Source organism: Macrobrachium rosenbergii, chromosome 45 (genome assembly GCF_040412425.1).
Source record: "Macrobrachium rosenbergii isolate ZJJX-2024 chromosome 45, ASM4041242v1, whole genome shotgun sequence".
Classification (NCBI taxonomy): domain Eukaryota; kingdom Metazoa; phylum Arthropoda; class Malacostraca; order Decapoda; family Palaemonidae; genus Macrobrachium; species Macrobrachium rosenbergii.
In genome coordinates, this window is record NC_089785.1 from 19,054,617 (window position 1) to 19,075,381 (window position 20,765).

At 39.1% G+C, this 20,765-nt stretch overlaps 1 protein-coding gene across 2 annotated transcripts in view; it reads left to right on the forward strand.

Moving 5' to 3' along the window:
• Positions 1 to 20,232, forward strand: part of LOC136829741 (growth/differentiation factor 10-like) — a 296,934-nt gene extending 276,702 nt beyond the window's left edge. Inside the window, exons 3-8 of one of the 2 annotated variants that reach the window (XM_067088560.1) lie at positions 990 to 1,311; positions 2,072 to 2,313; positions 2,945 to 3,181; positions 4,325 to 4,519; positions 18,088 to 18,114; positions 18,996 to 20,232. In XM_067088560.1, coding sequence (XP_066944661.1) covers positions 990 to 1,311; positions 2,072 to 2,313; positions 2,945 to 3,181; positions 4,325 to 4,519; positions 18,088 to 18,114; positions 18,996 to 19,187 — 1,215 coding nt within the window. In that variant the 3' untranslated portion in view covers positions 19,188 to 20,232. The remainder of the gene's footprint in view (positions 1 to 989; positions 1,312 to 2,071; positions 2,314 to 2,944; positions 3,182 to 4,324; positions 4,520 to 18,087; positions 18,115 to 18,995) is intronic. The other variant, XM_067088561.1, reaches the window with a different exon arrangement.
• The last annotated feature ends 533 nt before the right edge of the window (positions 20,233 to 20,765 follow it).

A 20,765-nucleotide genomic window follows, 5' to 3' on the forward strand; every position in this document is an offset into this window, starting at 1 on the left:
TGTCTGTTCATTACGGAAGGACTGAGGGTCCAAGTTTGAATGTGATATGGAGGCTGAAGGGTGAATATGGAGAGCCGAGAAGTTAATATGGAGTTGGATCGGAAGGCAACACGGTAGACTGCTGCCAACCAAACCACACAAACAAGGTTCGACCTGACTTGAGTCTGCAGAAATTTGTTTCTGTTCCACATGTGATTGTGTGTGTGTATATATTGATATATATATATATATATATATATATATATATATATATATATATATATATATATATATATATATATATATATATATATATATATATATATATATATATGACGAAATTAGCAATATTGACAGCGAGCTGATGTGAGTTTGAGTAATGAATTGCATAGAAATATATAGTAAAATTACTGGAATTGCGGATATGCACCCACAAACACTTCTAAACGTAAAACCTCAAGTTCTTTATAAACAGTATATGTACTATGTATGTTAAACCAGGAACAGAATTTTTATGCTATTCTCTGCCACCCATAAACTGCAGAATTATTATCAAATTAAGGTTTTTTCCCTATTAGTTCTTCAGACTTTACACTATAATTATGGGAGTCTGAGGCTATCACTCCATATTCAACCTTCATTGTCACTCCATAATGACTTCTTTTATATTTCTGTTGAACCCCTGGACCCTTCCTCCATACTGATGATTTACCCCCTCCTTCCATACTTACATTTTAATACTCATCATGACAAATTCAACTTGTAGTGTCCATTCCATACTGACCCTTTGGCCCATATTCCATATTGAGCCAAACAGAAGTAAATCCATAATTATGGTTACTTTCCGCTCCATATTTATCTTTTGGGTCTTAGTATGTATTGTTCTTCACCATATTCACTCTTGCGTATTCACTGCTTACTTAGCCTTCTACCCTAGTTCAATAGCGACCTCTTTCAAGCTTTACTGAACACTGCCCATCTCTCTATCTGTCCACCTCTCACCCCTAAAGGAGATTGAGCTCACCCGCGCCGTCAAAGAGGTGGTGGAGGACTCCGAGAACGGCCGTTTCAACTGGGGGCTGATGGGCGTGCGGGTGGAGGAGATGAAACGCGGGCGCTACGTGCCCCGCTCCCCGGACAAGATGGCCCGGCGACCTCCTCTCCTCTTCGTCTACAGCAGCGACCCGACTTTGCTCGACCTGCAGGCGCTGGGGGCAGCCGCCCTCAACCTCAGCAAGGCCACCCAGGGGCACTCCTTGTCCCGGTCGGCTCATCTGAAGAGGTACACCAGGGGCGCTGACGATGATGGTGACAGCGTTGCTCTGACTTCAGGTGAGTTGGGTGGGGGTGAGGAGAGAGAGAGAGAGAGAGAGAGAGAGAGAGAGAGAGAGAGAGAGAGAGAGAGAGACATCAAATTATTTAGTCAATGGAAAAGATTAATGTATGTAGCATTTTCTTCAAATTTATATTTATATCTGCCAGTATTCTGCCTAATCACCTATTCACTTAAAAGTAGAAGCTAAAACCCTCAGGCTAGCTGCCTGAATAATGAAGAGATACAGTCTCCATACACATATGCTGTGGTTAGACTTACATCAAATGTCAAGGTTTAAAACTGAAAAGAAACTCCAGCTATTTTTTTTTAATATTTCGGTAGTTGCAACATTTCAAACTAAAAGCCGAAAACAAACTTCAGTTGCAGGTTAGAAACCTTGGCAAATTTCACTGTGGCAAAATAAGTTTCAGTATCACAGAAAAAGAAACCATTGTCCTTAACAAGTAGACCATTAATCCACAACAGATTTCTGAAGATGGCGTTATACACACTCACACACACGTTTCTGGCTGCTAATTTCGCAATAAGTTGCCACTATCTGTGGCAAAATTTAACTTGCAAATGGTTGCATTCGTATGAAGTCACCCTAACGAGCAAGCGAGACTTAAATTTTTGCACCAAGATCAATTAAATGCGGGCTATTTGGTGCAAAAACTTAACGATAACCTCTGAAGCTGAAGTTACAGGAATGAAGTTAGGCCTACAGTACTCATCCCATGTACATTTTCCGTTTTCTTCCATCTATCCTGTCCCTAGAGCGTAACAAGAGAGCCATCGAGTTCGGCGCCTTTGATGACGAAGAGATGGAAGATGATGAAGAAGAAGAAGAAGTAGAAGACGTAGAAGGATACACTGCAGAGGAGGAGGCAGAGGAAGAGGAAGAGGAGGAGGAGGAGGAAGAAGAAACAAGGAGAGAAGTAGAAAGTTCCTCCTCCTCCCACCGGCAACGTAACCGTCACCACCCACTTCTCACCAACGAACTTCCTCTTCTTCCCAAAGTGAGACTGATGTGACCCCATTTTAATGAGTCCCGTTCGTGTTTATTTTTTATCATAGCTGGCTTTGAGATTAGTGTCTATTTTACTTCTTAAAGAAACAAATACTCCTCCTACTCTTGGCTAATCTAGTACTAGAGACTTACTGATTAAGACTGATTTTATTTTTTTAATATAGGCCTATTTCAATTGATATAAGTAATGCTATCAGTCTGGTATTGAGAGCAGAGCGGTGTTTTGAAAGCCATATGTATGGATTTTTATATATTTGAATAATATTGTGGATATTTTCCTTTGAATAATATTAATAAGAAAAAACCTTTTCCATAATAATAATATGGTTCCTGTGATTCAATAATTACAAACCTTGTCTCACCAGCGAAAGACCTGGAGCAATCCTTCGCAGGGAAGCGATCTTGGAGCCTGAAAAATACATTATGACTTTGTAATACTAACCAGTAAATACCTGGTGGTTAATTGACTGTGGTGAGTTACAGCCAGCATGAGACAGGGCACGAAGCTACAACCTCATGATTCCAGAGAACCGCAGGGGCGATCCCAAAGGCCCTCTGGAGTCACTCCTGCGGGAGCAGAAGGTAAAAACGACATTTCTGATTGATAACCCACTCCGCAGGCATTCCCAACTGAACGGAAGGCCGAGGGCGGCGAGACGACAGCGCCCACCAGACGCCACAGGAGACGCAGGAGGAAGCACCACAGGAAGCGCGGGAAGGGCGGAGAGGACGACAACCTGATCCCCCTGCCGGAGAACTACTCCAAGGTGAAGTGGGGCGAGACGGAGAGGCGGAGAAAAAACAAGAGGAGAAGAAGAAACAGAAGGCTGCCCGATGACTGGATGGCCGCCGCTCAGGTAGGAAAAAGAATGGAAGGAATAGTTCAAACCAGTGAATACTTAAAACCCCTCTAAAAACACTTAGAACTGCCCATTTTCATAGTTTAAACACAAGAAAAACCCTGTAAAAATGCTTATACCTGAGTATTTTAACAGTTTTATCACAAAAAGTGCATTTATTCATGAAAATTATATGAAAATACAGTAATTAGTGGATATTTCTCAGTGAAAAATACCACGAATGGGCGAATTTTCCGCAAATGATGAGTAGATATGTTCCACAGAGAAACTCGCGAATGCGTGAGTCCGCGAATCGTGAGGACGCGAATACGGGGGGTTTACTTTTCATTTTTTTCGCGCGGCTTTGCGCTTCATTTTCTTTCTGGGCTTTTAGTTATAGGCTGAGTAGTATTGTTTGCATACTCTTCTATACTACTACTATTGTTTGAATAGTCTTCTAGTATTATCTTCTAGGCCTACTTACTTTGCATAGTCTTGTGTGATGTACTGTAGGCGTTCGACTACTCAAGTCACTATAAAACCTCTTTCGTTCTCTACTTCATTTTTTTACTTTTACTTATCATACTTCATTCCTCTCTCCCCACTTAGTTGTCCAACTTCTTTAACACTGCCTTGCTTTAATTTTCTTCAAACAAGACCTAAAAAGGGTCTAGAGGGCAGATTCAGATGCTTTGTTAATGTGTTAATACTGATGATGGTATCGACTTGCTTGCTTACCTGTTGTTCTAAGTAAATTCTGAATGTCTAATACCTGAAATTAAAAATATTCTAATTTAAATACTGATCCTAACAATTTCACTCATATGTTGCTCAATTTGGTGAAATCTATAACTTAAGTTAACTGAAATAAATCTGTGACTCACTCTGGAATCGAACCCAGGACTCTCAAATGAAGGGCAAAGGCACTACCAACAAACCAACACTGAGCATAAAAGAAGCTGGAACCTAAGTACTTCTGTACTGCTGTTCTATTCTTTTCTGTACAGTTCTGTACTCCTTTACCTGGACTGCTTTATTGTAAAAGCTATTACTCTTTGTCTTCCTTAAATGCCATTAATTTTCTTACAAAGGAAACACAAGTAATAATGATTTTTCCTGCTTTCCACTAAAATATCCTGCGTCTTCCATGTTTCCCAACAGAACACCCTCAGCAACGACGCGAACTCTGTTCATTTCGGGGCTGGCCCACCCGGGGGAACCACTTCGTCCCGTCCGTGTGGCAAGCACAAGTTGGAGGTGAACTTCAAAAGCCTAGGATGGGACCATTGGATCGTCGCCCCAGCCATCTTCGACGCATACTACTGCGCAGGAGTGTGCCCAAACCCGCTCACCAAGGTGAATAGAAAGTTCAGTTGGTTTCGGTCAGCAGATGGCATCTGTAGCAGAGTACTAGGTTACACTGTATATATATATACATATAAATTTCTAACTCACACCAGAACCAAACCCCAGTCCTTCAAATAAGAGGCCAAGGTGTTACCTTCACACATACAGGTCATAAAAGAAGCTGGAATCTAAGTATTCCATACCTGAGGTTTTTCTTGGGCAGGTGAATTGGTAACACCCTGGCCTCTTATTTGAAAGACCGGGGTCCAGTCCTGATGTGAGTCAGAATTTTATGTCTGTGAAACATGTTCTCATGTGTCATTATGTATGTATAATATATATATATATATATATAATATATATATATATATATATATATATGTATGTATACATATATTTATACATGTATGTTATTACCACAAATAGGATGTGGCTCCAGAGAAAAACAAGACAAGTTACAATAATTTTCATCTGCAGAATAAACGATCTATTAAACTTCCACAGGACCAGGTGGTTCGTGTACCTTCAAGGAAATCTCACCAGCAGTGTGTCAAGCCCTCCACTATACATACTATCCCATTAACCTTCCACTACAAACACTATCCCATCAACCAGTAGTGTCCTCACCTCCCTCCCTCCCCTCCTTCCTTCCAAAACTTCAGAATTATATGCATTATTCACCAACCTATTGTCTTCCATTCACTCTACATGACCACACCAGATTATTGAACTGTTCATGTACAACTGAGTTTCACGAAGATCTATATCTGTGTCCAAGAATTTTGTTCCAAAATGCATGATATTATCTTCATCTCTTAGATGACGTTGTCATTATGAGTTTGTTAGCGCGTGCTACATGCGCTAGAACAGTGCTGCTGTCTCCCCTACCCTCCCAATCCCCTATCTACCCTGCCCACACCTGGGGTGGACAAACCAGTTTGCAGAGGTCGGTGGCTGTGTCACATCTCCCCTACTGTCACCCAGGGGAGAACAAACAAAATCCACTCAGATTTTATTATCATAGATTATTATCATCATTATATTAATAGTATTCCCCTGGGGGGACGGTGGCACCGCCTACAGATGGTCCCAGAAGCTCTTTGCAGTCTTCTTTCTTTCCTTGGGTGCTTTTCTGTTTATTTTTTTCCATCATCTCCCTTCAGTCTCTTCCCACTTAGCTGTCCAACTTCCTGAACTTTGCCTTGCTCTAACTGTCATTTGTCAACTATGAGTGTCTAGAAATGTGACGCACTGGTATCGTTACATTAATTCATAATAATAATAATAACCAACTACTTGAACTTTACCTAATAATAATAATAATAATAATAATAATAATAATAATAATAATAATAATAATTTTCCAACTGCTTCATATTTATTGGTATGTAAAACATTATGTTCCTCAGCATTTTCTTTGATCAAGAATTTATGATAGTTAAATGTAGACTGCAATACTGGTAGACTGCTTTAGTTACACACATGAAGCATAAGTACACTTTGCATGACACATATGTGATTAGTGGTAAAAGTCGTTGAAGCATATAAAATGAGCCGCCTTTTCTTGCCCCAGGCCTGAAGGAAACAAGAAGAATAAAAAAATTCCAAAGTTCCAAATTTTTCTGATCATTATTACTTGAACTCTGTGACCTTTTCCCTAAAAGACTGTAATAAGTTCTCATGACCTTTTTTTTATATAATTTTCAACTGAATTCAAGGTCTTCAGATTTTTCTTACTTGTGGGTGTGTAACCACTAGTTGATATCTTATAATCTCACAAGTGTTTGACTTTCCTTATAAGTGAGAGTTTGACTTGTAATCTTACAAAAAAGTGTTATAAACAACTCCAAGGAGTCGAGATAAAAAGGAAGAAGAAGAAGAAGAAGAAGAAGAAGAAGAAGAAGAGGAGGAGGAGGAGGGGGGAGGAGGAAAGAGAAAGAAACAGCCCGAAAACTCGCGAATTGAAACGCCAAAGCCAATGTAAACAAAACTTCTTCCCACGCCTTTGGTGGTCTTCTTCTTCTTTTTTTATCTCCTTTCTTTCAGTCCGCTTCATCTCCACGCAAATTCGTGATTCGTGCAGGTGTGTTGTGGAGTAACGAAGCCACTAAAACGTGGGAGCATCAATAATGACGATAATAACAGACGACAATCATAATTCTGGCTCCCCTGGTCATAAAGACGGGGCGGACAATAGACCCTGTCGAAAGCGGGTTCACGCTGGGATAAGTTGGCCTCGATAGAGCGCTGAAGTACGACACCTCAATTGACACATGACAAGGGCCTAAATATAAAAAATGTGTGAGGGACATCATTCACGATGTGCATTCAGTGAGTGATACGTAATGAGCAATTGAACGACGCGTAACGTAACGTGTAGATAAGTCTATGTGACGATCAAATAACCAGACTTGTCTGTAGACTCTGCACTGCACCGCTCTCAGACGGTGGCTCCACGCGTCGACACCTCCATAACCGCCAGTGTATTCAAACAAGTTGCCTCGACAAACGCTCCTTAGACCGTAGAATTGACCCAATATCACGCGGGATATTAAAATGACAACGGCTATGCGTCATCACAAGTGGGCTGGAAACGATGCCATTCTTTTCCTTCGGGAGGAAGGAATTCATAAGCAAGAAAATAAAGCCGAGCCAAAATCGACGTTAGGGAGAGAGCTGAGTGGGCACTTCAGCCTGCGTGTAAAAGCTCCCAACCTCCTTTTACAGGACACATCCTGCGACGTAGTGGAAGAAGAGGCTCGTGGAAGGAAGGGCGAGGGGCATTGTGGGTTTTCCAGGAGACGTTTTTATTGAGTCCTTTGTGTTTCTGAAGGATTTTGTAAAGGGGGAGGAGAGAGGAGTGTGGGGAAAGAGAGGCGAGGTTTCTCAGACGAAGAAGAAGAAGAAGTTGCTACTGTTTTTCTTATTACCTTCGTTAAGGTGTCTCTTGCTTTATCCACAACGGACGAGGGACAGTCTAAAAGGGTCATTCACTTTTAAAATGTCGTTTTTTAAAAGAGCCATTTCGTCTCGCACTTCTCACAAAGGGCTCAAACCAGTTAGGGGTCATTGTGCAATAGTGCCGCTTTTCCGCCTTTTAATTTCTCTCTCTCTCTCTCTCTCTCTCTCTCTCTCTCTCTCTCTCTCTCTCTCTCTCTCTCTCCTCAAAATTCACTTCTGTTCCATTATGTTAAAAGTCAATTATATTCTCTCCGTTGTTTTACTTAGTAACCAATCTACATTTAATCTTAACAATTATTTGTTTGCTGACATACGATAATTAAATTTAACTTTGCGCAGTTAAAGCTATGTCAAGACTTCTTATTTTCTTACAACTCATCATTTCTTAATATTCTTTTTAGTTTTCTGTAAAAGAAAACTATTGTGCCGGCTTTGTCTGTCCGTCCGCACTTTTTTCTGTCCGCACTTTTTTTCTTTCCGCACTTTTTTCTGTCCACACTTTTTCTTTCCGCCCTCAGATCTTAAAAACTACTGAGGCTAGAAGGCTACAAATTGGTATGTTGATCATCCACCATTCAATCATCAAACAGATCAAATTGCAGTCCTCTAGCCTCAGTAGTTTTTATTCTATTTAAGGTTAAAGTTAGCCATGATCGTGCTTCTGGCAACGATATAGGATAGCCGCCACCGGGCCGTGGTTAAAGTTTCATGGGCCGCGGCTCATACAGCACTATACCGAGACCACCGGAAGATAAATCCGTTTTAGGCGGCCTTAATTATACGCTGTAGCGGCTGTACAGAAAACTCGATTGCTCCGAGAAACCGGTGCACCTTTTATATGTTTCTTTCTAATTTAGATTTTTCAAACGACCCAAGCTTGAATTAAAATCAGACAATTAGAAAAAGGAAAATAAGGAATTACAATTGATCTCGTTCGTGAAAGACGTAATAAACCTAAACGCCACTCTAAAAAGGAAGGTTATACGCTTCAGGAAAACCAGAAGTGGGAGGAGAATCCCAAATCTTTTTACGTAGCAGTGGAGCCAATTCCTAAGGATATATTTTTGGATACATTTCTTTTCTTCTCTCCAGAAAATTATCCTAAGCAAAGTAATGAAATATATACAGATTCAATTCATCTCTATTCATTTTCTATGGGACCAAAGAGTTTGTTATATTCAAGCAACAAGGGATGCCTCGCATACACGAGGCCGTGTTGGCATAAGGCCAACTTAAATACCAACAAATAAAATGTACCATCACGTTATGGATGAATATATTACATTATAAAGCGATTTATCTTAGTAAATTACGTTCGCGGAAAGTATATGATAATAATAATAATAATAATGACACTTTAAAAGGGATAATATAAAAGTAATTCCAAGCGTAAAGTGAGACGAACGAGGGCCAAAATAAACGTCCCCCAAAATAAAACTGGAAGCTGAGACAACGTGACAATGTCTTCCTTTGTAAAAATGGACGTAAAGTGCCTCTTTGCCTTCAGTGATTTGGGAGAAAAGATGTTTTTTTTTTTCTTAATCAAAACACTGGAATCAAGTTTCTACTGTTAAAAAAAAGCGGATAAAGTTACGTTGTTTTGTTGAGAAGTGAATCAAAATGCGCCGAAGTTTCTTCGGGGCTATCAGTTTTCTGTACAGCCGCTACAGCGTATAATCAAGGCCACTGAAAATAGATCCATCTTTGGTGGTCTCGATATAATGTTGTATGAGCCGCGGCCCATCAAACTTTAACAATGGCCTGGTGGTGGTCTGTCCTATATCGTTGCCAGAAGCACGATCATGGCTAAATCTAACCTTAAATAAGATAAAAACTACTGAGGCTAGGAGGCTGCAATTTGGTATGTTTGATGATTGGAGGGTGGATGATCAACTTACCAATTTGCAGCCCTCTAGCCTCAGTGGTTTTTAAGATCTGAGGGCGGACAGACCAAGCCGGCACAATAGTTTTCTTTTACAGAAACTAAAAACGGGAATAAAATTGCTTCCTGCCACTTAACACATAAGTACAAAGGCATTTTTCAAACTGTTTAAGAAGAGAGGATAAACTTAGGCACGAAAATTCCGAGAAAAGAGTGAAAACTATTGCAAAATAAATGTATGGTTTCTAATTCTCAGGAAAAAAAAACTGAGCTAGACTCACCACGGAAATCGTGATGCAATTCGCTTCTCTTATTTAAGCTGACTTGTTTGCGTGTTCCTTATTTGTGATTGTTTGGTTGTAACTTCAGTTTTCTCTTTACGTTAATGTGTATATACTTCTTTAGGTATCGGATGACGAACGAGAAACACGACTAAAATCCACCACCAACAAACATCTCCCGCCAAAACCGAAAATGACCGTAACGGAGCCATATAAAAAAAATGACGGAGACGAAGTGTATATACACAAAAAGCCTTAGAATGCGAAATGATGGAGTCGAAAGTACCGTAACGGTTCTGCAATTACGGTAAAGGGCGAATACACGCCATTACCATTCATAATTCAATCAGCAATAAGGTTTGAATTTGCCCCAACGCTTATTCGCAGGAGGTTGAGTGACGCTCGACGGGCGTCTTCCGCCTCTATGCTATGGCGTCTTAGGACCTAATTCGCCTCGCGATGCGAAGTCCGCTCGCGGATGTGTGTAAATCTTAATTGTGATAAACGACAAAGTATTTTTCACTTCTGATATCATTATACCAACGCTCATTAATAAGACATCGCCGGTGGTCCGATAGACTCATTCGTTACAGAGCCGCGACGCTCCGCTGGGATTTGATTGGGCGCTTTTTCAAGTACGGTTGACACGCTTCGGAATAAACGCGGCATTTATCATTTCTCCTACTCTCTTTTCGCATTCCTAATATTTTGACGTCGAATATAAAATACCGGGAATAACGTCCCAGACTTTATTGGTCTGAAACGACCTGAAATAACGCTCAATGTCAGAAATCCTTATGAACCATTTTATCCTTAAGTAGCTTTGGTTGTTCCAATATTTCATAAGGAAATAAATCCCATATTGCGTTGTCGACTTTTCAGGAGACTTAAGTTTTGCCGAGAGAAGATGATGATATGTAATCTTACGATAAGGGAAATTGTTTTTTAATGTTTTTCGAGGGACTGTTTCTTCGGATTTTATTTATGTTGTTGCTGTTTTTGTTGTCGTTGTAGATTTCTATTGTTGTTGTAGATGTTGTTGTTGTTGCAGATGCTCTTTATCTAACGTTGTTGTTTAGGTCTGTTTCTAATCATTTCCTAGACTTACACCAGGGGCTCATCAACAGAGCATCAGACACCCTCCTTTCCAATACCTTCTTATCTCCATTTACCCAACGTTCTAAGCCTACCTCTCCTCCTCCCTCCCAACTCCCACTCAACAACCCATCCTCCTCCATTCTTTCCACATGACCAGACCATCTCAAAACACTCTGTTCCATCCCTTTTGGTCCCACCTATTCTAGCACATTACCATCATCCACTACATTTACATCAAAATACCTTCATGAATAAGTGGCTTCATATTTTCCACATCCATAGCAACATTCACTGTTCCATCTTCCTTGTTCCTGTTTACCCACATAACATTACATTTCCAAACTCTTGTGCGTGTTTCTGTAGTTTCTCCTCAGGATCTGCAATGAACATTTTTCCTTCTTTAAACATTGGTGCTATATCTACATAAGTGTAATTTTCTTTAATAAGTTATAACTACCATAGTCAACTAATTACCAGGTACCCAATCTACTGCCTAGGCCAAGAGAGACCCAGTGGTTTTGAATGAGGTGCCCATGTCCACCTTTCTTCCCAGAAAGTCAAGTATGCTACTGATCACACCATGAGGTCCATGCATAATGGTACACACACATATAATATATGTGTGTGTATGTGTGCACATGTGTGTATTGTATACAGTAAGACAGAACCAGAAGTCTATGAATAGAGGAATTAATTGAATGCAGATAATGTATGATCAAATTAAGCCTCAAACCTGAATGGCAACTGCGTGCACAAAATTTTAAAAATTAAGGTTACAGACTAAGCAAAAGTGTTCCTAGACCACAAACCTCCACCAAGGCTGAACAATGCACAACCCCAAAAGGTCCCTTGTCTCCTAAAGTAAAATTCCTATCTCTCGCAAAATCTAATCACTAGTTCCCGTTGCATTTATGTCCGTGTGGGGGCGGGGAGGGGGGGAGTAGGGGTGTTTGAGCAGCCTTGGGGACACAACAAGGCCTGAGAGACATCGGAAGAAGAAAAGGGAATGAAATACAAGTAGAAGGAGGAGTAGAATAAGGCGATAAATGAACATAAAGGGGCCGAGTTTATGGAACATAATCCCAACAATCGGACTAATGTGCTGTTGCTATCAGATCGATGTGGGGGACTCCCTATTATTTCAATATGGAGTTGAAGTCAGGTTCAGTTTGAAGTGGTTGTTTATTCCATAATGAGTCCGTTTTCATCTTAATAGGGAGCTGTCTTAAGTTTGATATGGAATAGACGCTGAATCTGTTTTTGGGTCAATATGGAGTCCCTATGATATAATATGGAACATATGTTATATTAAATTTCTAGAAATTTAAGAGGAATATTTCTGGTGATAAAATAATTTCTATAATGTGGTTCTTTCCACAATAACGTTAACGTAAAATAAGTGTAATCCTTCGGCCAGCCTAGGAGAGCTGTTAATCAGCTTGGTCTGGTAAAACTAAGCTAATCTTATCTAGAAATTTAATATGAAACTACTATACTTTAACGTTAATATGGAGTGGTTATAACATCAGTATTGATTCCCTCTTATTTTAATATGGAGTGTACATTAACATGCAAGGGCTGTTAAATCAATATGGTCTTTTTTTACGCTAATATGGTGTTGCCTTAAGGCTATCGTGAAGGCAGGTGTTAGATTAATATGGTGTCCTTTTCATATCAATATGGAGTTGCCTTTAAGTGTATGGAGACGGTATTAGATCAATATAAAGCCCTGTTTAAACAACTAAGGAGCCATTTTAATATTAACAAGTTGTGCGTGTTGAATTGATATACAGTATTTTTCTATTTCAATGTGGAAGCCCTTATAATTAAATATGGAGCCTTTTAAAAGAAAAATTCACATGGATTTTATTTAATTCAATATGGAACCCAGCCAGATCAAATACTAAATCAGTTTGATGTAAATATGGAGCGTATTGTAATTCAATATGGAGTCACTTCTACTCCATTAAAATTATTCATAACTGTATTTGATTGATACTGAATCAATATGGAGTTGCTCTTTGCTAAATAGGGAGTGAATGATAAATACGCTTTTTCAATGGAATAAGGATTTCAGTTACATTAGGCTCACTAACAACTTATCGAAACCTACTACATCCAACTAATTACCAGGTACATCATTCCTGTTTAGGTCAGCAGACGCATAATGGGATATAGGCTAACGAATCATGCCCAAAGCGTTCCGGCTCCCTTGAGGATCGAACCCGAGGGAACGTCTTATCTCCAGGACTTCAACAGTCACTACAGCGTATAATCAAGGCTACCGAAAAAGATCTATCTTTCGGTGGTCTCGGTATAATACTGCATGAGCCGCAGCCCATGAAACTTTATCCACAGCCAGGTGGTGGCCTAACCTATGTCGTTGCCAGAAGCACGATCATGGCTAAGTTTAACCTTGAACAAAATAAAAACTACTGAGGCTAGAGGACTGCAATTTGGTATGTTTGATGATTGGAGGGTGGATGATCGACATACCAGTTTGCAGCCCTCTAGCCTCAGTAGTTTTTAAGATTTGAGGGCGGACAGAAGAAAGTGCGGACGGACAGATAAAATCGGCACAATAGTTTTCTTTTGCAGAAAACTAAAAATAAAAGACTTAATAGAAAAGAATTATTCCGCTGGTTCATTAAAGAAAGTCGATGATTAGGCCTAGAGTCATTCACCGCAACTGCCGTTGAACCTTCGACTTTAAAAACCATCATTTTCCATCTTTAATTCTTCTCTCTTATGCCTCCCTTTTATCAACCTCTCCTACTCCTTCGTCAGATCCGGAGACAGACGGACCCTATAACCTCCACGGAAAGAAAAAGAGAGAGAGAGAGAGAGAGAGAGAGAGAGAGAGAGAGAGAGAGATGGAGAGAGAGAGAGCAGAGAGGCCTCGGAAGGCGATCAAAACAAAAGACCATCGCCGGAGAGTGGTTGGTTTCGAGATGCTCCGAGCGGTGGCGATGCCTTATTTTTCTCGAATCTTTTTCTCCCGGTGGCTATTTTCTTCTTATTTTTTGCTTCAATTCTGCTCCACGAGATATTCCGAATGTCTCGTGTCGGTTCCTTCGTAATTATATACTTTATATATTTATATATACTGTATATATAAATAGAGATTGCGAATCCCAGAGTTAGTCTTATATCGTTCACTTTTTTAACAAAAGGGAATCTTATCCGATGGCCCTCCAGTTTAGCTGATGTGCATTTTGACCCTCTCTCTCTCTCTCTCTCTCTCTCTCTCTCTCTCTCTCTCTCTCTCTCTCTCTCTCTGTACCACAGATACGACCTACAACACTCAATTCATGACCAGGTATATAATTCACTGCTTGGGGAAACAGAGGTATACTGGTTTTATGTGATTACAAAAAGAGAAAAAGAGAAAAATAGGAGAGAACAAGAGAGCCGTAGACAGTAACAATGACAAGAGAGAAAGATAGAAGAAATAAGCCGAGAGAGAGAGAGAGAGCGAGAGAGAGAGAGAGACCCCTCTGGCCCGATCGTCCATTAAAACCGATCACGTGTTAATGTTTATTTTCACCATTAACTGCTAATTAGAATCACACTGGTCTCCTCCCCCCCGCCCCCAAGCTCGCTGGTAGGGGGCGGCGGGGAGCGACGGGGTGAGGGGGCGAGCATGATTGGGGAAGGGAATTGGAGGGGTGGAGGCCTGATTTATAAATAAAAAAGGGATTAAAGGCAGTGTCAAGAGTAATGAATAAACATAAGTGAACAGTAAAAATCACAGTAAACATATGATTATATGATAATTATAAAGAATATCAGATCCTGGTAAAAGTCATTCATTTATAGAAGTTTAAATAATAAACGGAATTCATTCCTACTTCCGTGTTCCCTGACGTTTATTAACTACATTCTTAAAAGGGTTGCTTCAAATATCTCTCTCTCTCTCTCTCTCTCTCTCTCTCTCTCTCTCTCTCTCTCTCTCTCTCTCTCTCTCTCTCTATATATATATATATATATATATATATATATATATATATATATATATATATATATATATATATATATATATATATATAAATGTATATACATGAATATTACATAAAATGGAAAATACAACGCAAATCAAAAAATACACACGATTGTATAATAAATTCAAGATAACTTAAATACAACAGACTTAAAGAGATGTATGCAACAGCAGTAATGCATTTCAAAATAAAAAAAAAATACAGTGTGACAAAATAGGTTTGCACAGACGCCCGTATAATGCAATCACACTTCAACACACTTCAAAGAACAGAACGACAAATACAACCGTATAATAACCTAAACAACAAGAACAACAACAAAACAACTACAACACAGCGAAATGGATACAACAGCCTCTATACACGACGACCGGCCATTATTGCACAATCGATTGGTTATGAATTAAAGATTCCAGGGAGGCCTACTCCAAACGGCCTTTAATAGGCCTACTGGGTGATGATGATGATGATGATGGTGTGCTATCAGCCACCGAATATAATGAGCGTGTAAACAGATACAGAGAGAGAGAGAGAGAGAGAGAGAGGGGGTTTTAGGGGGTAAATGGCTAGTGAATTTTCAGTGATAATAATGAAGTTACTGACTATTAATAATGGTAATTATGATTATTGTTATCATTGTGAGTTATGATGACAATACTAATTAAAACATGTAAGTGGTGTGTCGGTGTTCTCATACGTGAATACTTGCCTATACAAACGCACGTACAGACACACACACACACACACACACACACACACACACATATATATATATATATATATATATATATATATATATATATATATATATATATATACACGTGTGTGTATTTGGAAAAGTTACTTAGATTATATGCATGTTTATGATTGATGATGAGAATTCTAATTACTAATGCAGGTAGCGTGTCGCTATTCACATCCGCATATATATATATATATATATATATATATATATATATATATATATATATATATATATATATATATATATATATATATATCGTCGTGGCGCAATAGGACCGCATCCTGTGAATTCAGAAAGCGCACTGATCCCCGTAAAGTTTAAAGAAGCAGAAAGATAACTTAGGAAAGGCCAACATATCTGGTCTCTGGAAAATTGCCTAGGACTAGGCTTGATCAAGCCAAGAACAGGAAGCAGACAGTCTCCAGAGAGATATATTTTCTTTTTTTAATTACCTAAGTAACATCAGGTGCAGCAAACTCAGGAGTCACTGTTACCAAAGCAACTATTCCTTATGAAAAACTAAGAAGAAAAGTAGAGGGCCTCGTTCATTCCAGCATCACTGGTGCTGGAAAGGAGTCACTCATGACGTGGTGTGCGTTGAAGTCTCTTCTGCAGAAACTTTCGCCTGAGTGAACAGAGAATAAGATTCAAGGCAAGAGGTAAGATTGCTGGAGACGGAAAATCTGTAGGATCTCTTGAATTGAAAATATATTATTTGATGATAATTGTACAAAAAGAAAAAAAGGGATTTTAAGAGAAATGATTGCATGGATGGGAGGTCCACAACAAGCACAGTACAGACCTTTGAAATGGAAAGCTAAGTACAGGTTGTGATGGTGGACAAGAGAAGTTTGGTGAAATCTTGACTAAATAAGTGTTGTTTTAGGATGTGGGTGGGGCATGTTGTGGGGGGCGGGCAGAGCAACCGAAATTGTGTACCTTAAGGTCCTTTCTGTTTTGGTACATTTTGCCAAAAAATTCCTAATTATCAATAGATTTATGATTTTTATATTTATTATATTATATATATATATATATATATATATATATATATATATATATATATATATATATATATACATATATACAGTATACATATATATATAAGGTCTCATGGAATTATCGGTAGCATCCTCATTCACTAAACAAGGGGACCAGGGTTCAAACCCCAAGCAAGGACTGGCAGAAGGGCACATCCCATTAGAAACCAATCGTTCCTCTTGTTATGTTAAGCAGTGAATCATGTTCCTGGTAGTTTGTAGACTATGATGGGTCACAACTAAAATGGTTAAAAGGGAACTATATAAGTTGTGGTGGTTTTATAAAACCTATCTGAGTAATCAAATTGTCTATAGTTATAAGTACATACACTTAAGTACAATTAATTACACTCATTACAATGAAAGTTACCTACACCTTTGCCCTTATTCTGTTATTTAAATTCTGCAGGTTGGTATAATTAACCCCTTTAATGCTAGATGGTATAACGCTGTTGCTGACATCATCCCAATAAGAATATGTTTTATAACTCATATAAACGCGAAATGATTATCCCCGGCCCATTAAAAGATAACCATATTGATATTTTTTTCATATTTTGATAAAAATTACCAAGTTGCTAGACCTCTTTTATGCTACTCAAACTCTATGAAGGCTAACTTGGAAGAAAGTGTTCAGTACCAAAGCCTCTGAGAGCAGATGGTCAGAAAGTTCTGTAGCGCTGGTGAAGAAGGTTGGAGGAGGTAAAAGGAGGTACGTTGGACTGCATAAGTTGCATGCACACCATAAACAGTGAGGCTCCATGAATTTATTTATCCAGCCATTCATTCAACCTCATACAGGGAAGGTGGACTGAGCTCTGTAGATCTGCCTCACAGCATAGATGGTCACTGATGGTCCAGCAACATCAAGAGGCTTAATTAACTCACTCTGAAGGCTCCTCAGACCTCACTATGAACTACTACTCTGACCCCAGAAGCCTGTTGCATGTCCAGAGAACATTAACCCTACTTTTAATACTTTTAATGTTCTTCTTTCCTCTATCCTAGCTTAGGACTACCATTCCTGCAACCCAAAATAGGGTGTGCTCTCCCAAACCTTGAGGATATCTGAAGGAAGGGGTTTGAACATTCTCAATTTTGTCTAAAATAAGATTATTTTTAAAATTTCAGAAGCAGCTATGAATAAAATAAACGACATTCTGTCATTTTCTTCTTGTAAGGAGTTGGGATCTTTCCTAGATAGTGACCCCCCAAGTAGCCCAGTCTTAAAAAAAATGACCCCCAAGAAATATCAGCCCTTGATAATGACCCCCAAGTAGTTAGATAATAACCACCAAGAAATATCAGTCCTAGACAACGACTCCCGAGCCTTGTTGGGGGCCACTATCTAGGAAAGATCTGGAGTTGGTGCTTCTCAAGTTGTCTTAGTACGAGCCAAAGAATCTGAGAGACAACACCACAGCTAACATATGCCTAGAGTATTTTCTCATCACACAGGATTTGAATAATGATTCTCATCTTTCCACTCTACTGAATAGTGAATATCAAATAGCAAAATCTCTAGGTCACTCCCCAGAATTTAACGCATCTTATCTCTTTCCACTCTAGCCAAGCTGGCGAAGTGAGAAGTTATGTGTAAGTAACCGTTTCACCTGGCTCATTCCCTGTTTAGATCAAGTGGTGATGTTTATATCCTTTATTTCTCGTTTATTTGCTGTTATGGTTCATCTTTACATTACATGTGAATGGTATCTTGTTATATTTTATATATTCTTTGTGTCTTGACTTCGCCATAGCAGTGTTACAATGTATCTTCCTAGCCATGGATGGTGTTATGCTGTAACCTGACTTTGTCAACTTGGTTCATTCAGTGTTTACTTCTGTTATTTCTTGGAGATGTTATCCGTTACGATAGATTCTAGATGGTTTAGATTGCATTGGATTATGGGCATGAAGTCTTGTTCTCAGAACGTTTTGTGGAACTGTTTGTAGTAGGTGACTTCTTATCATTTCATTTTGGTTCTCACTGAATTAGCATTACTTTTGCGTTTTAGAGAGACTGTGTTGTTTACCCGCACATTGAGCCACATTTACATATTCTGTAACAATGCATTGTTCATGGTAACATTGTCCCAATTAACCTGCAGTTACTTGGGTCTGGCCAACATGGTGTAACTGTATGAAATTCACATTCATAATTACAGACTCAAGGTCATAAGATTTCTAAATCATATTTCTTTGACAGCAAACCTCAACAAGTCACTGTAGTTTCTCCATGCTATCCCCAATCAGCACTGTTTATCTGCAAATAGCAGCCATTCCACACACCATTCAAGACCCATTTTCTTATCAACAACTTTGCAACTGTGTCTAATGACCTTCTTCTGACCTACAATGTCCCCTCTCCTTCCCAAGGTCACATCATTCCAAATAAGCCCCCTTTCATAGGCGTATTCAGGATGTTTAAAAATCATTCAAGTTCACTTTATTTCTAAATCACTCCCTTTTTCCAACAGCAAATGAGCGGGAGCAACCACGCCATCATCCAGTCCATGATCTACTCCATGGGCCTCCGTCCTGAAGTTCCAGCTCCCTGCTGCGTTCCAGAGAAGCTGGATGGACTCACAGTCCTGTCCATGGACTCAGACGAGCGCTTCATCCTCAAGACCTACTCAAAGATGATCGTCATATCCTGTAGCTGCCAGTGAAGAAGAACAGCAAGACAAAGAAGGAGAAGAAAGGAGAGAAGAGATGGTGAGGAAGGAAAAGGAAAGACAAAATAAGCTGAAAGAGCTCAGAAAAGTTGACTGGAGAAAGCATGAGAGGTGCCGTTGCAGAGACAAAATATTGGCCTGCCAATTGAACAGCAAGAGACAAACAAACATACTTCAAGAGGTGCTGTTACAGAGGCACCGCCTGCAGCCCAACCAACTGAAGATAGGAAGAAACTAAAAATAGAAGTTTGTAAATTAAGAAGGAGGCATATTCATGAAAGCTAGCCTGTCCTAGGAGGAGCAACCATCTGCAGGTTTTACAGAAAGCAAATTATCACAAGCTCAGTTTCTATCTTTCTTATCTCATGACTTCCACACTTCATTCACGACTCCTTAGGTAGATATTACACTACTCTGTTTTCTGGCATCCTTGAGAATCTTACTGCCAAAATGAGCATGAAGTAGCTTGCCAATGTCAGTGGCAGAGGTGGTGTGACAGGAATACAATTATGTACTGCCTCAGCTTTGCCAACAGTACAGGCTACTTCATAGCAAATTTTGGTAGCAAAACATTAAAAGATGCCAAAATCATGGTGTAAGTTTGAAACTACCCTTCTGCTGTCTTGATTAATGTTGTACAGTCCTCATTCCCACCTATTACTGACTGTTCTGATGAAGGCTGTGTAATATAGTACTCACTGAGGTGCTGAGGGGACGAAGCAACACCAAACAGCCATTGCTGCTCTAAGAATTTGACAAATACATTCATTCAAGGAAAGTTGTTACTTTAGAAATTTGGCAAAGCTATGCTCTTTCCATCAAATACATTCATTTAAAGCACTGATGAACTAATTGGAGAATGTGTTAACTTTAAGAATTTGTCAAAACAAGTGTGTATCGTTCAAAAACTGGTATGATAACTTGGCAAATACTTATGCTTTCAAGCACGTCAGTATTGTACTGGTATGCTAATGGGCTCTTTGGAAATTCACAGTAAAATGAGTTTCTAAAACTTGACGAATTAGGAAAGTGGGATTTTTCATAAAACTGAAATCAATGATATGAAAATGATAATTCAGATGAATTTCTATTAAATTCTATTAAATGGCCGATCACCCCAATAACATTAAGTAAGGATCTGTAAAAGTTCATTTTTTTTTACTTACAAAATAACCTAATGAAAGAAATTATCAACAAGATTCAAAGTATAATACCTGATCTTGAGTTTGGTCTGAGTCGAATGGATGAATTGATTAGAAAAATAAAATCGAACTTAGGTTCAACCTTATTATTTGAACAAAGGTTTTGATGCCATCACATCAATGCCCAGTGGCCTGTTATTTCACTTACAGTGAGGGGCAGAAATTGACATTATTAGTAAGTGTCATATGTAATGTATTTGAATCAGAAATGAATCAATATAATAAAGAAGAAAATAATAATAATAAAAAAAAAAGGCACATTCGATGAGGTGAAATGGTGCCTCTTGACATTACTTGATCCTATGGGGGCAGGGCGGGGCACTGGGTATGAAAAATACCCAGGTTATTATTCACGATCTATAATAACTTA